At 46.8% G+C, this 21,864-nt stretch overlaps 1 protein-coding gene across 2 annotated transcripts in view; it reads left to right on the top strand.

The window, feature by feature from the left end:
- CFAP99 (cilia and flagella associated protein 99) overlaps positions 1–17,546 on the top strand; it is a 545,884-nt gene extending 528,338 nt beyond the window's left edge. For both annotated transcript variants that reach the window (XM_085643346.1, XM_085643347.1), the window contains exon 16: positions 17,101–17,546. In XM_085643346.1, coding sequence (XP_085499472.1) covers positions 17,101–17,256 — 156 coding nt within the window. In that variant the 3' untranslated portion in view covers positions 17,257–17,546. The remainder of the gene's footprint in view (positions 1–17,100) is intronic.
- Positions 17,547–21,864: the final 4,318 nt, after the last annotated feature.

Below are 21,864 nucleotides of genomic sequence, written 5' to 3'. Positions count from 1 at the left end.
AAAACACTGACCCAAGAAAAAAAAGCGTGGGATGATGCCCTATGGGATGACCTTCTAAATGCGCTAAACTGAGAGATCAGGGCGCATTTTGGAACTTAATCTCAAAAGGAAATAAAAAGGGTAGATCACCTAGGGATATTTATCTAGACGAAAAAACATGGTGTGACCATTTTTCTAAATTATATTCTAATGTTAACGAGGGGTTGACCATGGGGGACTATGTGACTAATTTAACATCAGATAATTCCCCCTGTGTTTTGGTCTAGAAGAGACCATTGAAGCATTACATGCCGTTAAAATGGGTAAAGCCCCTGGTCCTGACAAAATCCCTGGTGATCTACTAAAGCACGATGTGGAAGTTTGGGGGCCCTATATGAATTTGGTATGTAATTCTATAGTGGGCGGAACGCCAATTCCCGAAACCTGGAAAGGGGCGGAGATTGTAACGATTTTTAAAAAAGGCGACCGTTATGATCCGGCCAACTACCGTCCTATAAGTTTAATAGATCTTTTACAAAAGGTTTTTGCCAGACATATTTTAAATAGACTTTTAATATGGATAGAGGGGACTCAGATATTAACTAAATACCAGGCAGGGTTTAGGGTAAAAACCAGCACGGTCGATCAAGTATTCAGGTTCATGTGCATCTGCATCTGCTGGAAATACATTAACATAAGGAAGGGCAGTTTGTACGTGGCATTTATTGACTTGAGGGCCGCCTTTGACCTCGTACCACGCAAACTGTTATGGTCTACCCTTGAGAATATGGCGGTCCCTAGCGAGTTACTTGAAGAACTCATTAGACTACACACAGGGAATTATGCTAAAGTTAGATGGGGGAAGGGAGGCGAAACCACAAAAGCTATTCCAGTAGGACGGGGTGTACGCCAAGGCTGTGTGCTGGCACCTACACTCTTTTCATTATATGTTAATGACATACCTACTTACCTAAGAGACTGTAAACATGACGCCCCGAAACTAGGAGATGAGGCGATCACGGCATTACTTTTTGCCGATGATACAATTCTCATCTCACAGACTCCAAAGGGTCTGCAAAACCTAGTGAATTCTTTTAATAATTACTGTGTGGGGAAGGGGTTAGAAATAAATCTATCTAAAACAAAATATATGTCCATAAATCCCCAGAAGTCCTTCAGGAAGAACCTGGCCTTAAACAACCAAAAATTGGAGTATGTGGAGAGTTTTAATTATCTAGGAATCACGCTTGATAGTATGCCTTCTTGGAAGGGGCAGTTGGAAAAAAGTAAATTAATTCTAAAACAAAATTCAATGCCTATTCTAAAGGTGCACGGCAGTAGTCTCTCTAAAGCTATTACGCCGGCACTCGAAATATTTAAAGCGAAGGCTCAATCAGCGGCACTTTATGGTGCTGAAGTATGGGGGCACTCTTGTAAAAGCAACTTCGAGAAGGAAGAAAATTATTTTATATGTAGGTTGCTTAAAATACCAATTAGAACCCCCTTAGTCCCAGTGTTTATGGATATTAACCTCAAAAGGACAGATTACCAAGTCATACTAAGGCCACTACTGTACTGGGTTAGGTTATGGACAACTCCGGAGTTGAGTGACTATAAGAGTGGACTGATAGAAATAATCCGGATTGATGGGTTTAAGAAGATTACGTGGTTGAAGCACATTTCCCAGTGGTTCACCAGGTTAGGGTTCTCCCACTTTTGGGAAGAACCTCAGAACATGACACCGCCCTTTAAAAAACTTGTGAAGTCCACTTTCTGGACATATATCAATGGTGAACCACTTTCTAGTTCAACATTAGGCACATTGACCCAGAGATTTTTGACCATAAAGGATACTCCTGAATTTGAACAATTCATGGACGAGATAAGACCACCTTTAGCAAAAACATTATATTTGCAATTTAGATATGGGGTCTTACAGACTTCGGCAAATACGTGTAGGTGGGGGGGTAAGGAGGCTAGTGGGCTGTGTACTCTTTGTCCCCAAAAAGCAAAAGAAGATGATGCCCATTTATTGCTTTTCTGCCCAGCCTATAAAAAACCAAGGGACCGTTGGATCAAACCCTTATGCAAAAATATGGGGATTAGGTCCTATAAAGAGGCAGAACGCATACTTAAGTCAAATACCTCGCAGCTAGTAGTGTTTTGTATAAGTAGGTTCCTATTTAATGTGTACCTCATAAGGAAACAGACAGGTTGCAAGTTGTAATGCACAAATGCGGGTTGTACCCTTCCCCGGCCTGGTTAGTTACTACGAATTGCACTGATTCCTCCTTTTTAACATGTTCTAGAAAAAGTTTTAAAACAAAATCTGGCTTTTTTAAATTAAATTATAATGTATGTCTTGTTTTTAAAGTTGTAAATAGTATAACCGAGATGTGATTAATTGTGGTTTGCCCTCCGTATGTATTATCTTGAAGATTTGGTCTGTGTAACTGTATTTTCTTGTTGGAAATGTTTTATGTATTCTTGCTTTTATGGCTATATAAGCCGAAATAAAGCTTAAAGAAAGAAAGAAAGAAAACCTTCTTGATGGAATCAAAGTAAAACACTGAAAGCATTTCCTACTGAGGAGATGCAGTAAATGAGGAAATTAGGAAACTTCATAACAAATAAATCTCCCAAGATGGCCACCAGAGACAAAAGAGCCCAAATGCAGCACAAATATCACCCAGATGTAGCCCACATGTAGCCCAATGACAGACGTGTGCAAACACTTTTTTATTGTGTATTTGCAGTTTTATATAGTGCAGACTTGTCAGGTATTGGAGTGCTTTACATGAGCATTGGTTACATCACACAAGATCAAATTCATTTTGGTTGTAGACATGGGGAGATTAAGTGATTTGACCAGAATCACAGAATGTTGAGCTGAAGCAGAAACTCCAACCTGGTTCCCCAGTTGCAAAGTCTGCAGGTCTGGAAGTAACACCACATCCTCTCCCCTAGGTGCAACATTTAATCAAGTGGTTAACTGGATAAAAAAACATAAAGATTACAAATAATTTAAAAGTTCTTGGTCGCTATTTGAAAACTCAGAAAATATGTCCTCATTTTAGTTTTTTAGAGCACTAACCATAATTGTGATGCAAATAAGACCCTCTCATATATGTAATTTCTAAAGGAAATGCTCTAGGTATTACAGTTTTGATTACATCAAGATGACATCAGGCGTTCCACACTTTTGTAATAAATATAGAATGTTAGCAATCTAGTTGCTCATTGGGATACTGTTGAGAGGCAGAGGCCAGGGGCACGGACTCTGAAAATTGAAGGGAGGTAGGAGAGTGCAGAGGCAACAATTTGACCACACTGGGCAGGCAGGAAGGGCAGTGACAGCACAACAGACTATGGAGGGCAGTGGAAAGGGGGGCAGGGGCAACAAACCAACAATACAGGACTGGCAAGAGAGGCTGTGGCAATATAATAGACCATTGTTGGCAGAAGGAAGAGGCAGTGGTAGTACAACCATACATGCCAACAGACCCGTTTCAGCCAGGAAACGTCCAATGTTTTTAAGCTCTAATGGGCTTTATTTGATCCGTCTCCTGTCTACAATCTCCTCTTTTTAAATGTAACTCAAAGGGGAAAATCAATAACCCATTTTTTTTTTCAAAATCTCCCTCTTACCAAGTTCAAAATGTTCGCAAGTATGGTACATTGGATCATGGTAGGCAGGAGGAATTTGGGTAGGGACATGGACTCGGATAACAGAGGACAGGAGGGACATGGAGAGGTGCACCAAACTGACCCTACAGGGCAGGCATCAGGGTTTGTAGCAGCACAATACACCACACAGGGCATGCGGGACGGGAGTGCAGCACAACAATCCATTGAAAGCAATAGGAAGGGGACAGGACCATGCACATGGACAACAGAGAACAGAGGGGAAAGAGGCAATGGTAGCTAGCTGACCATGATGGACAGACAGGAGAGAAAGCTGCAGCATAACAGACCATAAAGGGCAGGAGGGACGGATCAGGGGCATTACAACGGAACAGACAAGCCAGGAGGGAGGGAATAGGGGTCTGCACATGGAAACAGAGGGCTGGGGGCAAGGGGGCAGGGCAGGAGCAGCAAGATGACCATGGAGGTCAGGCAGGATGGGCACTAGAAACAAGACACACCATGGAGAGCAACAATGAGACTATGATGGCATACACACAGACCATGGAGGGAAGGTGGGGGGGGTCAGGGGCAGCTAGCTGACCACACAGGGAAGGTGGGAGGGGCAATGGCAGCACAGAAGACCATGCATGGCAAGCGGTAGGGTTAGTGGCAGCACAATGGCTATGATGGGCAAGAAGGAGGGTGCAGGGGCATGCACAAAGGACCATGGAGGATAGAAGGGAGGGTCAGGACCTGGGCACAGACAAGAGAGTTCAGGGGAAGGGGCCTCACAGCAGACCGCGCGGGGCAGGCAGGAGGAGCAGTTGCAGCACAACAGACCAGGGAGGGCAGACGGGTGTGGCATTAAAATAGACCATGGAGGACAGGAGGAGGGGGATAGGGGCATGGCATGTGGACAGGCAGGCTGGAGGTGGCAAGGACAGGTTACAGTCATCTGACAATGCTAGGCAGGTGGGAGGGGAGTGGCAGCTCAACAGAACACTCAGAGTAGATAGGAGTGGCAGGGGCATGCACAAAGACATCGGAGGGCAGGGGGAAGGAGAATAGGGGCAGCAAGCTAAGCACAGAGGCTAAGCAGGAGGTCAATGATGGGCCATAGAATTGGGCAATGGAGGGCAGGAGGAGTGGACTGGTACATCATGCTAAATGGAGGGCATTGGCAGCACATCAGACCATGCATGGCAGGAGGGAGGAGGCTAGTCCATGGATTCAGACAACAGAGGAGGTGGATGGGGCAGCAAGCTAACTGTTCAAAGAAGGTGGGTATTAGGAACTTTATTGTTTTTAAAATGTGTGTCTGTGCGAACTACTTAAAATATGAACAAGTATGCAGCATAATCTCACTTTTATTCAGGAAAAAGAGGACGTTTGTGACTGTGACTCCGGGCTCACTTGGCAGAAACACCCCCTGACCCTCCACCCCCATCGCAAAATGTAATGCCTGTGAAAAGGGTAGGTGGACGCAGTGTTATATAGAACATAGTCCTGAGAGCACGATTGAAAATGAAAACTAGATATAGTATATGGTATAAACTATGCACCAAAAAGTGTGATATAAGATGAACCGGGGCGTGAAATATAATATGCAGTACATTGTGCGCAATGACAGATTCATTGGAGAGCGCGAGATAGCACAGGCACTAGCGCGTGCTATGCGATATGCGCCTTGGAGTGTAATATGCACAGGGCAGTGTTGTGTAACCTAACTAGTCTCTAAAGTTGTAATATAAAATATGTGCTGGGGAGTGTAACATTGCATATGTACTGTGACAAAGATATGGATCCCAGATTGTAATATGTATGGCATAGCGCTGTGCGTTATAACATAGGCATCGAGGAAGGCACGTTAGATGAGGCAATATAACCCGTGCGAAGGCAAGTGTGGCATGACATATTCACGGGGTGGTGTTACAGTGCACATGGGCTAGAGAGTGTCATAGCATAAGCACTAGCTGATGGAATACAACACAGCGGTGTGTGGCACTCGGCGGGCACTGGTGGGTGTAACACAGCATTGGGCTCAGCCAGGAGCACGCTGTGACTCTCAAGTGAGGTTCGTCTCCTTTCCAGAGAGTACAATAAAAAGTATTACACATCCGGCGGAGGATGTGTGTTTTATTAACCGTGAGGGGGGTTTCTTGCAAAGTTTGGTCGAATTTTTGTCGAATCCCCTTTGAATGGCTTGGTGTGCGTGTGTATTAAATGTGCCCGTCAATAGCTACCCATGTTTGTATAAATAAATGACACGGGTGTCTACTTGGAGAGTACCCACCGGCGGGGGCGCCGGAATTAGGCACGGTAGGGCGTCAGACACGTCAGAGCTTCACTAGCGGTGTAAATACATTCCACGTGGATTCATTGTATGCATAGTCACCTTTTAATGAATATCACGCAAATCGTCATGGTGATAGGTACATACGGTTTGTCCAGCATGTCCTAGGTGTTTCTATAAATATATATATTTTTTTTAAATAATAAAAAACAAAGGCCGGCCCCGGGGGATGGGGTCCCCAGGGCCATAAGTGGCCTGAGGAGGGGGGCAACGCAGCCCCCCTCCTAAAGAATAAAAAAAAAGAAAAGGCCATGACCCGGGGGTTGGGGTCCCCGGGGCCGATTAAGGCCTTGGGAGGGCCAAATAAAAAAATTTCAACAAAAGAAATTAGGGTGCAGGCCCTGGGGGATGGGGTCCCCAGGGCCAATAAATTAGAAAAAGTAGGGGGGCCACACAGCCCTCCTTCTTAAAAAAATTAAATAAATAAAAGACCAGCATCGCGCCGGAGGCCACTCCCCCTCCTTGCAGCTCTCTGCAAACGCGCCCCCTGGACAGTTGTAAGTTGGGGAATGAATTCCCCTTCAATACCGAGGGTCCCTGAGGGCCAACTAGCCCAACAGGTATCTCCTGTATGCGCCAGGGAGCTGCGTTGCAGACAGGTTTTCTGAGGCCACACCCCTTTTTACACCTCTATGCAACGCAGCTCTGTGGCGCTTACTGGAGGTACCTAGTGGGCTAGTTTGACCCTAGGGACCCTTAGGATTCAAGGGGACTTAATCTCTCAACTTAGAACGGCCACAGGGCACGTTTACACAGTGGTGAAGGGAGGGGACGGGGCCTGAGGTGACGTGTGCAAATACGCCCTGTTGAGCGTTTTAAGTTGGGGAAATAATTCCCTTTCAATCCTGTGGGCCCCTGGGGGCTAAGTAGCCCACCAGGTGCTTCCAGTAAGCGCCACCGAGCTGCGTTGCAGAGAGGTGGTCCAGGCCGTGCCACTTTTTACACCTCTCTGTTAACTGTTATGATATATTTCCTTGGGACAATGATGTTATATCCAGACACGCTGATCTGTTACAATAATGCACGATATTATGTACATGTCTTATCCTTGAAAGAAAACATTGAATTTTTTAGGATAATCATCTGCGATGTGTAACTGTTGATACGACTTTGCTGTGATTCTGGATGACTAATAAAACAAAAGTAAAAGTTTTTTTTTAAATTTAAAATGGGAAGGTTTAGGGATGGATAATGTGGGGCTTTAGCGAGGGGTAAGGAGGAACGCATTGGGGTTGTGTGTTGGCAGCGTTTTGATAATGAAAAAACACCCTTGAACTACCGATGGACGATTGATGTTTCACTGTTTTGCACAATCTAACGGAGCAGCGAGTGCGGTGAGGGAATCCCTGCTCAAAGGGAGAGTGTGGCGACATTTGAAACGGCTTGGTCCTGCCGTACTCGATACGCACCACCAAAGAGGCGCCCAGAAGTCAGGAAAACGGGACTACGCAGAAAGGAATATATATATATATCTGTAATTCAAAAGTCAAAATAATGTAATTATGTTAACATTATATCTTATGGGGTTTTATAGTAAGTCCCTGCCTCAGTTTATTTTCCATGGAAGTGTGATGCAGTACCTATGAGTGGCCTTGTGTGGTGCTATGCTTACTCCAAGTTTGGAGTACATTAACGACTGTTTTGTCATCTAGAGGGCAGTAGTAACTTTAGAAGTGTAGTTTGTGAATTTGTAGGTGGATATTTGTATTAGCATGGCCCGTCCAAAATTCCTCTTTACCCCTCGCTAAAGCCCCACATTATCCATCCCTAAACCTTCCCATTTTAAATTTAAAAAAAAACTTTTTAATTTGTTTTATTAGTCATCCAGAATCACAGCAAAGTCGTATCAACAGTTACACATCGCAGATGATTATCCTAAAAAATTCAATGTTTTCTTTCAAGGATAAGACATGTACATAATATCGTGCATTATTGTAACACATCAGCGTGTCTGGATATAACATCATTGTCCTAAGGAAATATATCATAACAGTTAACTTCTTAACAACCCCCCTCTCCCCCAGAGTCGCATTAATAAAACTCCCCCTCATACCATACATCTCAGGTCAGGCTACGTCTCTCTGTTGTATATGTCGACTACATTCTCGGACTGCGGTTGCCCACAGACGGTGCCACTGCTCCCAAGTCCGCTGGGTCATCCTGAATCTCCGCTATCTTTTGCGAGATGGGGACTTCTCTTATGGGAACTTCTGTGATCATGTTATACCAGGACCTCGCATCATCTTCCAACTTTTCATCTCTCCCAACTCGCCTCATGTGGAGTAGCTCTGCTGTAGCCCATGCCAGCAGATCTTTAGCCCAACTCTCCATCGTGGGGGGCACCGAGCTCACACATTTGATTGCAATTCTCCGTTTGGCTAATACCAATCCAAACTGGAGGAACCTCCTCGTAAGTTTTTTCCCTTTAGGTCTAGGGAGGAGTAACAGAAGTATCTCCTTAACAGAGTATGGCAGCGCCCACCCAGTAATCTTTTGTAGGCTATCTAGCACCGACCTTCAGAATACCAAGTGAGTGGCGAATTATTTTAGAATCGCGTCCTGCGTGTGCACCACAGTCCCCAAGTGGTTACAATGCTGTAATACAGGTGTGTGTTCCGTCTCAGTCCTAAGCAATCTTGCTAATAGCGCCCCATATCTATCCCCCTCCATATGTAGTCTCTGTCTGTAGGCACTATACCTATGTTTCTCCAGTCGGGACCAGGCCTCCAACAATTCCCCTTGAACCCTCGTCCATTCGGCCATATCAGTTGGAGCTCTGTACAGAGTTTCATCTAGTTTCTTTAGCCATTTTCTAAGGAGTCAATGTCGGTACTGAGCTGATGTCGGACCCCATATGTGGTCCCCATGCAGATCCCTCTAATAACTACCTTCATGGCTTCCTACTCTGTGGCTCTAGTAGCTGTCGAACCCCAATTCTCCCCAAAATAATGTTGCAAGGCCTCCGCTACAGTCTGCTTATATGGGGGATCCGTGAGTGCCTCTGCCCGGAGTTGCTATAATGGGATGGCCGGTCGTCCCGGTCCGCTAATCAAGGTCAATAGTAATGGTGCATGATCAGATAAATATCGAGGTAAATAGGAAATGCCCTCCGTTGTGGCGGAAAGACCGGCTGAGAGGCAGCAGTGGTCCATTCGGGAGAAAGTATTAGCCACAGGTGTGATTGGGTTGCGTGTCCTCCACTCATCTGTTAGCTGCATGCCCTGAAGAATAGCCTCAAGGGATCTTGATATGCAGGGTTTAGTTTTCTCTCTAGGGGGCTCTCTATCTAAACCCCGTCAAAGATGCAATTGAAGTCTCCGAAGAGGAGAATCTCAGCGCCCATATACGGTGTCGCTGCCTTGAGAACCGCTGGAAAGAAGTCAGGGCAGTCCAAGATGGACATTTATGAAACACATTTCCCTTCCTTCCCATCTCCCAAACAATACAACGTAACGCCCCTCGGGGTCCAGGACAGGATGTTGGTGTTGGAATGGGACCCCAGGCACCACCCACACCAGCGCCCCTCGTGCAAAACCATAGTACGAGGTGGTATTTATCTGACCCCGCCATCTTTTTCTTAAGCTCGTTATTGTGTTTCCCGATATATGTGTTTCTTGGAGTCCAGCTATTGCTATTTTGTACCTCTTTAGGAAGGCATGTATTCTACAGCATTTGTCAAGGCCAGCCATCCCCCGAACATTCCAATTAAGAACCTTCAATGTTTGCACTGCCATAATTGAGTGTCCAAAGAATGTCCCCCTTTTCCCAGAGAGTCAGTCTCATCGACCCAGCAGACTGTGTGACATAGTGTAATCCTGTGCGACCCTCAAGTTTCCCCAACAAGCGAACGACCTTTCGAAAAAGAAACAATCCCATTCCCCTCCCCCCGTGGGCGGTGGTAGGAATTTAAATAAACATCTTACGATCCATAGGAAAAAACCCACACACCACCCCATACCCCCCCCCCTTCCTTGTACACATTTCAACATTGGCTTGACTGTTCCCAGGGCAAAGGCCCAGTAGTGCCCTGTCCAAAATACAGATGATACAGATGTCAATCAGGTGCTGTGCAAGAGAACCGGCTATGCCGGGGTGCGAGATTGCTCTCAAGCTGTCCCCGACGGGCCTGGACTCTGGGGGGGTCGCTACTGCAGCAGCAGCCCATGTCAATATCGTGACTAAAAATCATCCTGGCCCTTGGTCTGTGCAGCCTAACTAAGTATAGTAGGATAGAAAAAATAGAGGCTAGAAGGCTGCCCATATGACCTCAAATTTCAAGTCTTCTAGGGACCCCAACAGTAGTTCGCGGCTCAGTCTCTCAAGGTCCCGTACACACACTAGATATACATAAGAACTTATCTGTACAATTCCATTTATGGTATTCGGCGTGCCAAGCTCATTCTTGACCACTGCCTGGGCCTCCGGCTTCAACCTCAATTTCCAATGTCGGTTCCACCAAGTCCAGCATGATCTCTGAATCCAAGGCCTGCAACGTGCCGTCCTGGAGAACTGTGATACAGCCCGGGCTCGTTGTCCTTCTATGCTGTATTTGCCGCGTAGATTGTCTGCGGCCCCTCTGTGCCGACCCCGCCGAAAACGTCCCACTGGATACCATGGAAGGGACCAGACGTCTCCCCTACGGGGCCCTGGTATCCAACCAGTCTCTCGCCTCTACCACTGAAAAGAAAAACAGGGCACAGCCCTCACTCTCCACACGTAGTTTTGCCGGGAACATAAGACGGTATTTTAAATTTAGGTCTCTCGGGCTCCGTTTGACTGCTACAAAGGTCTTTCTTTGTTCCTGGACCCTTTGGGTGTAATCCGGGTACACCGTTATGGAGTGACCTTCAAAGAAGAAATGCCGTCCACTGCTAAAGAGCTGGAGGGCAAGATCCCTAACCCTGTAATTAAATAACTTCTCAATAATTGCTCGGGGAGGTGCGCCTGGTCTAGGGGGCCACCGGTGCTCTATGCTCACGTTCGATACTGAAAAACTTCAACAACTGTTTGGGAGCCATTTCATGAACGATCCAGTCCTCCAGGAACAGTTCCAACGAGGGGCCCTACGATTTTTTGAGAAACCCAACAAATCTCAGGTTACCTCTCCTTGACCTTCCTTATGAGTCCTCCGCCCTTCCATCCAGCTTTATCACTTGTCTCTTCAATTCCACCACCGTGGTACTGAGGTTTTTTACTTCCTCCTTTAGGGCATCCGTGTCTGTTTCAGTGACTGTCACGCTGTCTGAAACTTTCTGAAGATCACACCTCAGTAAATTAACATATATAGCCACAGAGTCTATCTTCCGGATCATGTCGTCCCTGGTCGACTCGATGGCCTGGATAACACCTGTTAGCGTTGGTGGGTCTTCGGCAGCGCCCCATGACGCGCCTCCTCCCCGCTCAGGATCCTCTTCACTGGCATCTAGACAATGTGATATAGGTTGTGCATAGTTCGATATTTAATTCGATTGTGCCTTCGTCACATTGTCCTTCCCCATATCGACCAGCTAGTGGTGTTGTACAATATCTTGAAGGGCCTTTCTTAGCAAAGGGGCCTCCTGGGCGCCACACCCGAAATCTTCAACCCCACCAATGTTTGGCCTATCAAACTTGGGTTACGCCGGTCTTCCTTCGCTTCTACAGCGTGGTCTCTACACCTTTGACCTAGCGCACCCGGGCTCCTCGCCTCGATGCTCCTGGCTCAGTCCCTGCTCCAACCCCCGTCATTGGTGGCCTCCTCTGGGTTCACATGTGTGAGAGACCTCAATTGTGGCCCCAGCGCAATCTCCTCCACTCGCGGTTATCTCACGCTCCCCCGAGTGACAGGCCGTCCACCCAGCAGTGGAAACCCTCCTCCTCTAATCAGGCAATCTAGGCATGCCACTTCGTGTTCTCTCAGGGCAGATCTCCAGGGGGGTCCCCTTACCAGGTCCCCTCCTCTCTCGCTGCATTCAGTCGGGAGTCACACACGTCCCCCCGCTCCACAATACCTCACTGTCCTCGAGGGCCAGCACCACCAGCCAGGTAGGGTCTTGTTTTGGTCTGGGCAGCTCGTCAGCAGGTCGCGGCAGCAATCTGGCCTCTTCTTATCTGCCCCATTGCCCGCGTTGATTTCAAATACTGCTGGTCCTCCCCGGATGCCAGGAGAGGAGGGCCCTACCATTTGCGCTCCCCAGAGCTCCTCCGGCACCAAGGGGCATATCAGCAACAACCGGCGATAATTATCGCTAAGCGCACTTAGCGCTAGGATAATTATCGCCCGCTAACGTGGATTTTTATCGCTGAGATAGCGTGCTATTAGCAACGCTTATCTCAAAAGCGATAAAAATCCTAGTGCTAACTGCCAAGTGTGAGATTATCGCTGGAAACCCAGCGATAATCTCACGAAGTTTGGCGTTAGCTTGATGATAGGGCCTTATATACTTAGCCATGATATCCACCTTTCATAGGATATCATGGCTAAGTCAGTCCTGAAGCAGGCATAACGAAAGTAGCGATAACAAGGGTTATTGCTACTTTTCTTGCTGCTGTGCTTCATAGCGTGGGGCTTGATGATAGGAGAAATGTCGCTCAGCGACATTTCTCCAGTCATGTCAGGTCAGGAACGCCCACTTAGCATCTCATTAGAGATGCAAAGCTGGGCGTTAAGAATCTGGGCGCTAATGCAAGGTTTCACGTGATAGCCTGACCTTGCTAATTAGGCGATAAAATTATCGCCGCTTTTCGCCCGAAAACGGACGCAAAGCGGCGATAATTTTATATTGCCTCCTTGCTGATATGCCCCCAACTTCTTAATTTTCGAGCAGTGGAGGACCCAGATCTCACAGGCCCTCCACTGCGATTCTCTTCATTCGGGCCGCAGCGCCTTTTTCCAAACGCTGTGCTGCGCGGTGCGTGCCCACTCCGCTCATCATCGTCAAGTATTGGGCGGGATCTGTCCCCCACCGGGTCCGCAGGCCGATCTCACCGCCTGCTAAGGGCCCAACAAGCTCCCTGGGCTCGCCTTTCCAGCCCGGCCGCACCGCTTCTTACAAAATGGCGTTTGCCCCTGTGAGAAGTTGGCCTGGCATATGCTGTCCACTAGGTATAGTGGACACCTTGCACCAGTCCAATTCGACTCTTATGGTGATAGGTTAAAAGACAACCTTTAAAGAAAGCTATCCTAGTGGTAGCTGTGGAGAGCAGCCTTCAGGCTTAGTGTTGAAGGAGTGTTAAGCTTATTGTTTTACCAAGGATAACCTCTTGAATAACCAAATGAAAGAGTAGCCCACACAGGTATATATTCAAAATATATGTATTTATTCTAAGGACAAATCCCAATAGTCTCTTTATGAGGCTGGAGGTAAAGATACAATTCAACAAAGCAATATTTGTTACAATAAATAGCACTGGAATCACAGGGCCCCAGGGGCGGACCAAACCATATATAAAAAAAGTGGTATAAGAACCACGACAGTTCAGCAGGCAGTGCCTAGGGCACTTAGGATCGCTGGACCCTTACGAAACCACCCAAGGTAGTGAGAAAGGGGACCCACGGGGAACGTGTGCAGTAGTTAAACGAAGGCAGGAATCCCCGTTAAACCCTACGGGAAATGTCGCAGTTCGAAAATGCAGGAATCTAGACACTTCAAGCAGGAGTTCGAGTTCAGGAGTTTTAAGTTAAGCTCTTGGAGGGCCCACACCCATGAGAGTACCGAGGTACCACTGTTACCTGCCCCAGGGAAGCCGGGTGCATAGGTCGTTTTCGGTGTCGGGTCGATGTCTTGTTTTCTATGGAAAAACGTGAAGAACTGCTGCTGGTGAGAAGGGCCGTCGATGCCGTGCAGGTTGAAGATGTAGATCTTGAAGAAGAGGACCTGAAAGCAGAGGGGACAGAGTCTGGGTCACTAGCCAGTGACCAGGGGCCTCAGGAAAAAGAGCCCTTCAATGTCGGGTGCTTCTGGGTCGAAGAGGTGTAGCTTGGCTCAGCAGCCACAGAGTCCAGGAGGCGTCAAGGAAGCCCAGTTGCTGGAGGGCGACTGTCCCACGAAGGATGAAGGCCGCTGCGGTGTTAGTGTCCGGATTGGATCCACTAACCCACGCCAGGATGAAGAAACAGCTACGGTGCAGACCAGCAAGGTCTGAGCGAAGTCTCCAGCAAGGAGACTATAGAGCAGGCCTGGGGAAACCAGGGGAGCTCGTTAAACTGAAGATTGACCTCTGCTAGGGCCCACCAGTCGAGAGACCAGGGGCCGCGGGAGGCAGCAAAATGGAGTGTGTAAAGATGCAGCCATGGGTCGCCGGAGTGGGCTGGAGCATCGATCTTTGGCACAGGTGATGCTGAGAGGTTGGCCCAATGTTAGGCCAAAGCACAACTTCCCCACTTGTCGGGTTCGTGTGCTGTGCAAGAGGTGGCCGGTGTCCTGGGGTATTGGGTGTCTCGGCACCCACGGGGTCCACGGTGCTCAGCCTTGCTGTGCACACTCACTGGCCTCTGGGATGCTTGGGAACCCACCTCCGGGTAGGCAGAGTCTTAGAAGTCCGTAGGAACAGCGGAGTGCCAACCGGGTCAATTGCAGTGTTTCAGGTGCCTGCCAAGCAGGGGGGTAACTCCTTTACCCCAAGGGAGATTTCTTCCGTCAGCTGAGCAGCAGCACGTCGAAGGTTCAAGTCTTTGAAGCAGAGTTCTCGTCCAAGATTAATCTGAAGCTCTGGGGTCCATGCACCCACCTTTATCCAAGGATTAGGGGAGTGACTAAACCAGGGGCCACCAATGGGAGTTCAGGCGGGAAAGGGTGGCTACACCCTCTCCCCTTTGTTGTGTTTCCCGCCAGAGCAGGGGACAGGATGCCCCTGAACCGGTTTGAGGCGGTGTATGCAGAAGTAGGCACCGAAGGGCCTACGTGCAAGGTCTGAAAGGAAACCTAAAGTGCACCCACCCAGTTCCAATTCACATAGTCTGTCTGGGGAGGTGAAGACTCCTCCCTGCCACAGGATCCCTATTGTCCAGCTGCCTTGGCTAGAGTTCTGCCCAGCAACCGGCAGCCAGAAGTGTGTAGGTGGCTGGTAGCATCCATTTTGTACTATGTGTGCTCTTTTAAATTGGTGTTTAACATCAACCGCTTTTACCATATCACCCCTCTAGCAGGGTGGAATCATACCCCCCCCTCCAATTACTGGAGTGGGGGTATGATTCCAAGGTGTTTGACACCAAACACGACATGGTTCTGTGCAGCCATTCTCAAGTTAGCATACCACCGCGATTGATTATAATGTGCTTAAGAGTATATGGTATGGCTGCACTAAAAACAACCTCGCACTCGTTTTAACGAAAGTTGCAGAGTGGCCCTACTCAGATAGGGGTTCCCCCTCACACATATCTCAGCACCCTGCCTTGCAGGGTTAGCAAGGCCTGCCTTAGGGGTGACTTATGGGGATATGTGTTGTACTTAGGTGGGATACAGGCTACCTATATCCCTGTAAGGGGTGCAAGCACCACCTTACCCAGACTACAGTAGTGGTCTGGTGGTGTCAGTTTGTATGGCTTGTCCCAGGGGTGGCACAATAAGTGCTTCAGCCCCTGTTAGGCCTCTGAGGGACCCATGCCCTGGGTACCTAGGGTACCATCTACAAGGGGCTCACAGGGTGTCCTCAGTATCCAATTGGTATGTGCCTAGGGTACTCACATAGGTTTAGAGAGGAAGCAGATAGGCTGGGGTCCTGGATAGCAGGGCCACAGCCTGGCTAGAGTCAAAAAACAGTCAAAACATTGGCAAACAGTTGGGGGCAACTATGCAGTCGATGCCAATCTCCTACACAACCCCACCCCCCCAAATGCAGGGACATTAAACTAACCTTGACCAGTTGAGTCTTCATGTTCTAAGTGGAAATATCTGGCGAGGCCATCTGCATTGGCATCGTTGCTCCAAGGTCTATGTTCCACCGTATAGTCCATCCCCTGTAGGGAAATGGACCACCTGAGTAGTTTGGGGTTTTCACCGTTCATCTGTTTTAGCCATAGGAGGGGCTTATGGTCGGTTTGAACAATGAAGTGAGTGCCAAACAAGTATGGCCTCAGCTTATTCAAGGCCCAGACCACAGCAAAGGCCTCCGTCTCTATAGCTAACCAACGTTTCTCTCTAGGGGCCAACCTTCTGCTAATAAAAGCTACTGGTTGATCCTGGCCCTCTTCATTCAGTTGTGATAATACAGCACCTACCCCCACCTCAGATGCATCAGTTTGAACTATGAATTCTTTGGAGTAGTTGGGGCTTTGGAGCACTGGAGCAGAGCACATGGCCTGTTTTAGGTCATCAAAAGCTTTCTGACAGCTGACAGTCCACTGAACTTTCTTGGGCATCCTCTTAGAGGTTAAGTCATTTAGGGGGGTCCCGTACTGTCTTGGTCAGTCGAAAGGTGACAGGAGATTCGTGGGTCCTGTGAGACCCATTATTCCGCCGTCATGGGCCAGGATACCGCTAAATGTTAATTTTCTTCAGGCCAACGCCCGGAGCTCTCTCGAAGCGCGTCTATGCGGCCATGATGGCAAGCCACGCCCCCACCCTTCCCATTTAATAGTAGATATTCCCTATGTTCCTCCAAAACATGGAAAAATTAAAAAAGTTCTTCACCTTACCGCCTGTTTCAAGGAGGGGTCATTTTTGTCGTAAAACCTGTTCTGACAATCTTTGTACCTCTGGTTTTGCATCACAAACAAGCACTGTGATCCACCATATTACCATTCAAGGACTTTAGGTACTGCAGAGCGCTATTTATGTTACTATAAGGGCAAGTTTCGAGTCCCAAAAATCGGTTTGTGTTGGTAGGTAAGTACTTTATCAACATTTTGTGACACTTTGCATGACTTTGTGGCGGTGCAAAGTGTTGATAGATCTTCTCCAAAAATGTTGAATGCCATTTGAGCTAGATAAGCACAGATTACTTCATTTATATAGCTGAATGAGCATATAAATGCGTGCCTATTGTACGGGTTTTCTGTCATAAAAGTGTGCGCTTTATTTTACCAGAGTAGCTATGTGTTTATATTTTCCACATGTCAATTCCCCAGTAGAAGGATAAATTATGAATTATCTGTTCATACCTGTTTACGGGTATAGTGCGCAGCCGTGCCTGTCTGATGTAGGTCTCTTTTTTTCCTGCAGAATCTCACCCAAGAGAGCCACTGGAGTGAGCTGGAAGGACACAGAGAGCGACAGGCTCAGCTCCTTGAGCGCGGCATATTGTCAAATGAAGTCGCCCACAAAATGGCTACATATCGGGCTGCAAGAGATGCATCTTCTGCAACGTGCATTTCATGATCTTAGATATCAAGAAAAATACTTTTATTCCGATTTCCATATCCTTTGACTTTTTCATCGAAGTCCATTCCGTCGAGATCCTTTATTTGGAGGATCCTTGGCATTGATCGGGGTGTAGACCATTTAGCACTGCACAACATCATAACCATATCATGGAATCGCCTACCTTCTTGAGATGAAACGTCTTTTTCTGTGTCTTAATAAAGTGATTAAGTGAACATCATAAACTATGACTTCCACAGTTATTTAGGTCAGGAGTTACTCAATAAAGTTGCTCTTTTGCCACTGTCTTCATTGTCTGTCATCAATGAGGACCCCAAACCTTATAGCTGATAAATGTTTATTGTATTGTGCCGAAATAAATATAATATATAACTACTCTGTACGCCAATGAGGTGTTAAGTCAGTTGTCCTCCTCCTTGTTTCTGTTATTTCCTAGGTGAAAACAGTACAATACTTAGCTCATACACATATATTATTTGTCAGTTTCGAAAGGCCTATCTGCAGTGGCAGCTCTTCCGCTAAGGCGGGCGAATTGTCGCCCCACTGCTTTTCAGCAGTGTAAAAAAGTAAAACTAAAATGATAATAACACAATGTTATTATTATTGTATTTTTCTCTGCAGAAGCAGTTTTGCGGGGCAGGGCTGCTCTGCTCACAGAGCAGGGGTGGGAGTGGTGAGTGCACTCTGTCAGTGCGAATGACAGTTTGGCCGGCCAAAGTCATCTGCACTTTGCATGTTCTCCACCGGCTGTAATGCACAGCCTGGGTTGAGGGCATGCACAGGCTCCCTCTGCTTCTCTGAGTGCCAGACAACGGCACTCAGACAAATCACAACGCTGCTGGTGTGTCACCTATTTACCTAGCAGGTATCCTTCTCCAAATTCGCCACCAGCCAGACGTGTGTAGATCCCACTGTTCCTGAATATGTAGGAGTCATGGGTGCTCTCAGGAAATTTGGCTACGATGTTGGTGATGATGTTGTTTGCATCACAAATTACCTGCACGTTGATGGAATGTGTAGATTTGTGATTCCAATATATGTACTCTGTTGCTGCAGTTGGGCAGATTGGTATGTGTGTCCCATCATTGCACCCTATTACATATGGGAACTGTGCCTTTTGATAAAAATCCATCTTGGTTTTATGCAGTTCCGCCTGTGTGCTGGGGAACCAAAAAGTAGTGGTGCATTCTGTGCATCATGGCATCCAGGAAAGTGTTGAAAAAACGGAACAGGCAAATCTGTGACACACCACCTGCCACAGCTATCACCCCCTAGTAACTACCTATTGCAAGTAGGTGCAGGCTACAAAGGACCTGGACATGTGGTGGTATAGCATGCGCCCTTGGTGTCTGATGCTCCAGGAGTGGATGCAGGTCCCATATTAGGTCTAGGATGGTTTGGGAATGAAGCCTGTACCTCTCATGGATTTCAGCCTCAGTCAGTTGGAATAATGTAATGCGCAGTCTGTACACGCGTTCCTCCCGTCTCCAGATCCTCAGTCCTGCGGCTTGCATCCGAAGCCGCCTTGCAATCACATAGAGAGCCGCCATTGTGTTCACACCGTTGTATTTTGGGGCTGTTTAAATGCAGTGCACCTGATTACCACCTGCTTTGAGTCAGTGGTAATTTGCGACTCCTAAATAACAAATTTTTTAAAATTCGGTAATAGCGATTTTTGGTACATCGATTTGCGATTTATTTTAAGGATTTCTTATTTAGCGATTCACTATTTAGGGATTCGATGTGTGCTAATCGCAAATTAAGGAATCGCTAACTGGTTTCCCTTATTTTTAGCGATTCCTTATTTTGCGATAGCGTTTGGCATTACCTACATTGTACATGGCTATTTACCAGTCGGAAACACTGAAATTGTGCATATTTCAGCGTTAGCGCTCGGTATTTGGCCACCTACATCAGACCCTTAATGTACAATTACGTGATTGTGCTGCAATTTTGACGGAAGGAGGAGTCAAATGATAGGTGGTTAATGCCTTGTGTCAGCACCAGTCATACAAAAATGAATGTATGTATCTATACCATTGTACAGATGATTTGCGATTCAGACATGTTGTATATTCATGTTCACAACAACAAATAAACAGACCAGACCAAACAAAAAAATCAAGTTGACCACATATCAACAACATTCTTTCGATCAACTTGGTAGTTGGATACAGCCAGTGCTTAATTTGAGCCGGTGGTTGCTGGCGGGGCCCACCAACACTCATTTTTTGGAACCGGCACTTATTTTTCCTCAGAAGAGTTTGATCCAGAGGAAGAGAGAGGAAGGAAGAGAAATACAGAAAAAAACTGTGACAGAGTGTGAATGCAGGGATGATCAGGAACTTGCAAAAGTGAGGTAAAACGGCAGGGAGTGTCTGGAGGTGGATTAAAGAGTCAAAAGGTGGAATCCGCACTACAGTGCCTTGATATTCGGCACCCTGACCTTCAGTGGTGTCGGCCATGTGCTTCTGAGCAAATCTTTGGGCCTCAACACTTATTCTCTTACAAATTAAGCACTGTATACAGCCAACAGAAGAGCTTGCCATTCCTTGACCATACTCCTTTGGCTACCCATGGGAATCCTAAGAAAACCTGTCCACAGTACATAGAGTGGCCTAGCATAATGCTGATCACCCAAATTAATCTGAATGTTACTACTTTATAGCCCTTCATCGCCTTAGCTACCATCCTTAAACCATCATGAGAAATTAAGGTATAGTAAGATACCCAAGTTGCAACATGGCAAACTTCAGCAGAAAGGATGCATGATGCTGCCAGGCCTTTGTTAGCCCCTCTCTCCTGTAAAATGGGAATCAACACCTGCCCAAATACACTGGACAATATATTGAGAAAATGCAGCTATTGACTGAGGGTAGATGTAGGTGGTATAAACTGGTATTATCAATACCAAATACCTGGTGCTTCATCCAACAGGATAGCTCGAAGAAACACTTCCTGGTCTAGATAAAATGGTGTCAAAACCATAAACAATAAGTGAGGCTTACGGCTGAGAACAGCGGATTGTGTAAATTTGGGTTCTAAGCACTTTGACCAAAGATATGGACATGTAGGGGGTTATCTCAAGTTGCATATGATGAAGCCTTAATGAAGGGAGTCGGCAGCAATCACAGGCAGATACCAGAATCTTTCTAGGCAACTATAAAGCCAAGTAACCATTGAATATACGAGATAACTATAGGTTTCAATAACTCAAGTCCATTTGTAAGGGCTGAGTATCATTGTGCACATCCTACATCACATCACCCCTCTACCGCTCCCCTTAATGCAGACACCAAACAAACACCTACAAAACCTTGCCTGGTCACAGGGGAAGAGATGGTGTCTGGCAACTGCAGCAGTGAGGGAGAATACATTTGACACTGCAGGGGCGTCAGGAACCCCACAATTTAGCAGCCTGAGCAGCGGCTGGGTGCCACTGGGAAGTGTGTGTATTACAAAACCTTAAAAATATTATTGATCCTTTCATTCTGGTCAGTGACACTGGTCCAAAAAATAAAAGCTTACAGAAACCACTGCAAGAGGAGAGCGTGATGGAGTTTTGAAGTAGGGCAAGACATGCAACAAGAGCGAACACAGCAGAAGACAAAAGGGAAGGACAGAGTGATGGGGAGATGGATGGAGAGAAGGATGAATGGACAATGAGATAGATGGAGAGAAGAGATAATGTATAGAGGGACTGAGAAGGAGAAAACTGGAAAGAAAGATGGAGAAGGATGGACAAAGAAAGGGACTGATTAATGAAAGAGAAGAATGGATGGATTAGAGGAGAAAGGTAAGCATGGATGAAGAGATGGGTGTGATGATGACAAGAAGAAAGGACGGCTGAACAGAAGAAAGGAAGAGTAGCCGAATTAATTAAGAATGAAGGTGTAAAAGAAACCATTTGCAACACTAATCTAGAATTCCTCTTGGGAAACAAGTGAAATAGTTCTAGGCCAGCGAGTCTCACTTATCCCTAGTGGCACTCAGTGTGTATCATTTAAAGTGTTTTTGGGTCGAGCCTAACGCAGCGTGTGTGCGCTGCTCTAGAAGATGACCTCTTGGAATCACTCTGGACTTCGACCAAGCTTGTGCGTGTTGTAGTGAGATTTCATTGGCCTTGGCGTGTGGCTTTCAAAAATGAAAGCACGCAATTGGCTAAAGGCGGCTTTTTTCCCACCTTTTCTTAAAATGTTGACACCTACGGCATCCACCTTGCGGTTACGAGCAGCGGAGCGCAGTGTGCCATTTGTTTTTTTTTTTTTTTGAAAAACCTTTATTTAAAAATCAGGACACAGCTATTCAGCCGACAACCCGAAGGTTCGGCAGCATCGATAATTAGAAACAGTGATGCGTCCCCAGTACAGTACAAAGAGAAGTGCAAAGGTTCAATTTTAAACAAACACAAAAAAGCACAGCAAACCCCAGCAAGGCAAGAACACTAAAAACCATGGTGAGAGCCCCCAGGGGAGGCCGGACCCCACTCATCTACCAGTTACAAGATAGAGTAAGGAGGAAGAGGGGGGACAGCAGAGGCCCAAATAGTACATAAACCAGACTGTGCTGGAAAGAAGGTCAGGGGGAAAGCTGTTCCTCGGGCGG

The sequence above is a fragment of the Triturus cristatus genome, chromosome 2_2, assembly GCF_964204655.1.
Source record: "Triturus cristatus chromosome 2_2, aTriCri1.1, whole genome shotgun sequence".
Lineage (NCBI taxonomy): Eukaryota > Metazoa > Chordata > Amphibia > Caudata > Salamandridae > Triturus > Triturus cristatus.
This window is presented reverse-complemented; position numbering and strand designations above follow the sequence as displayed.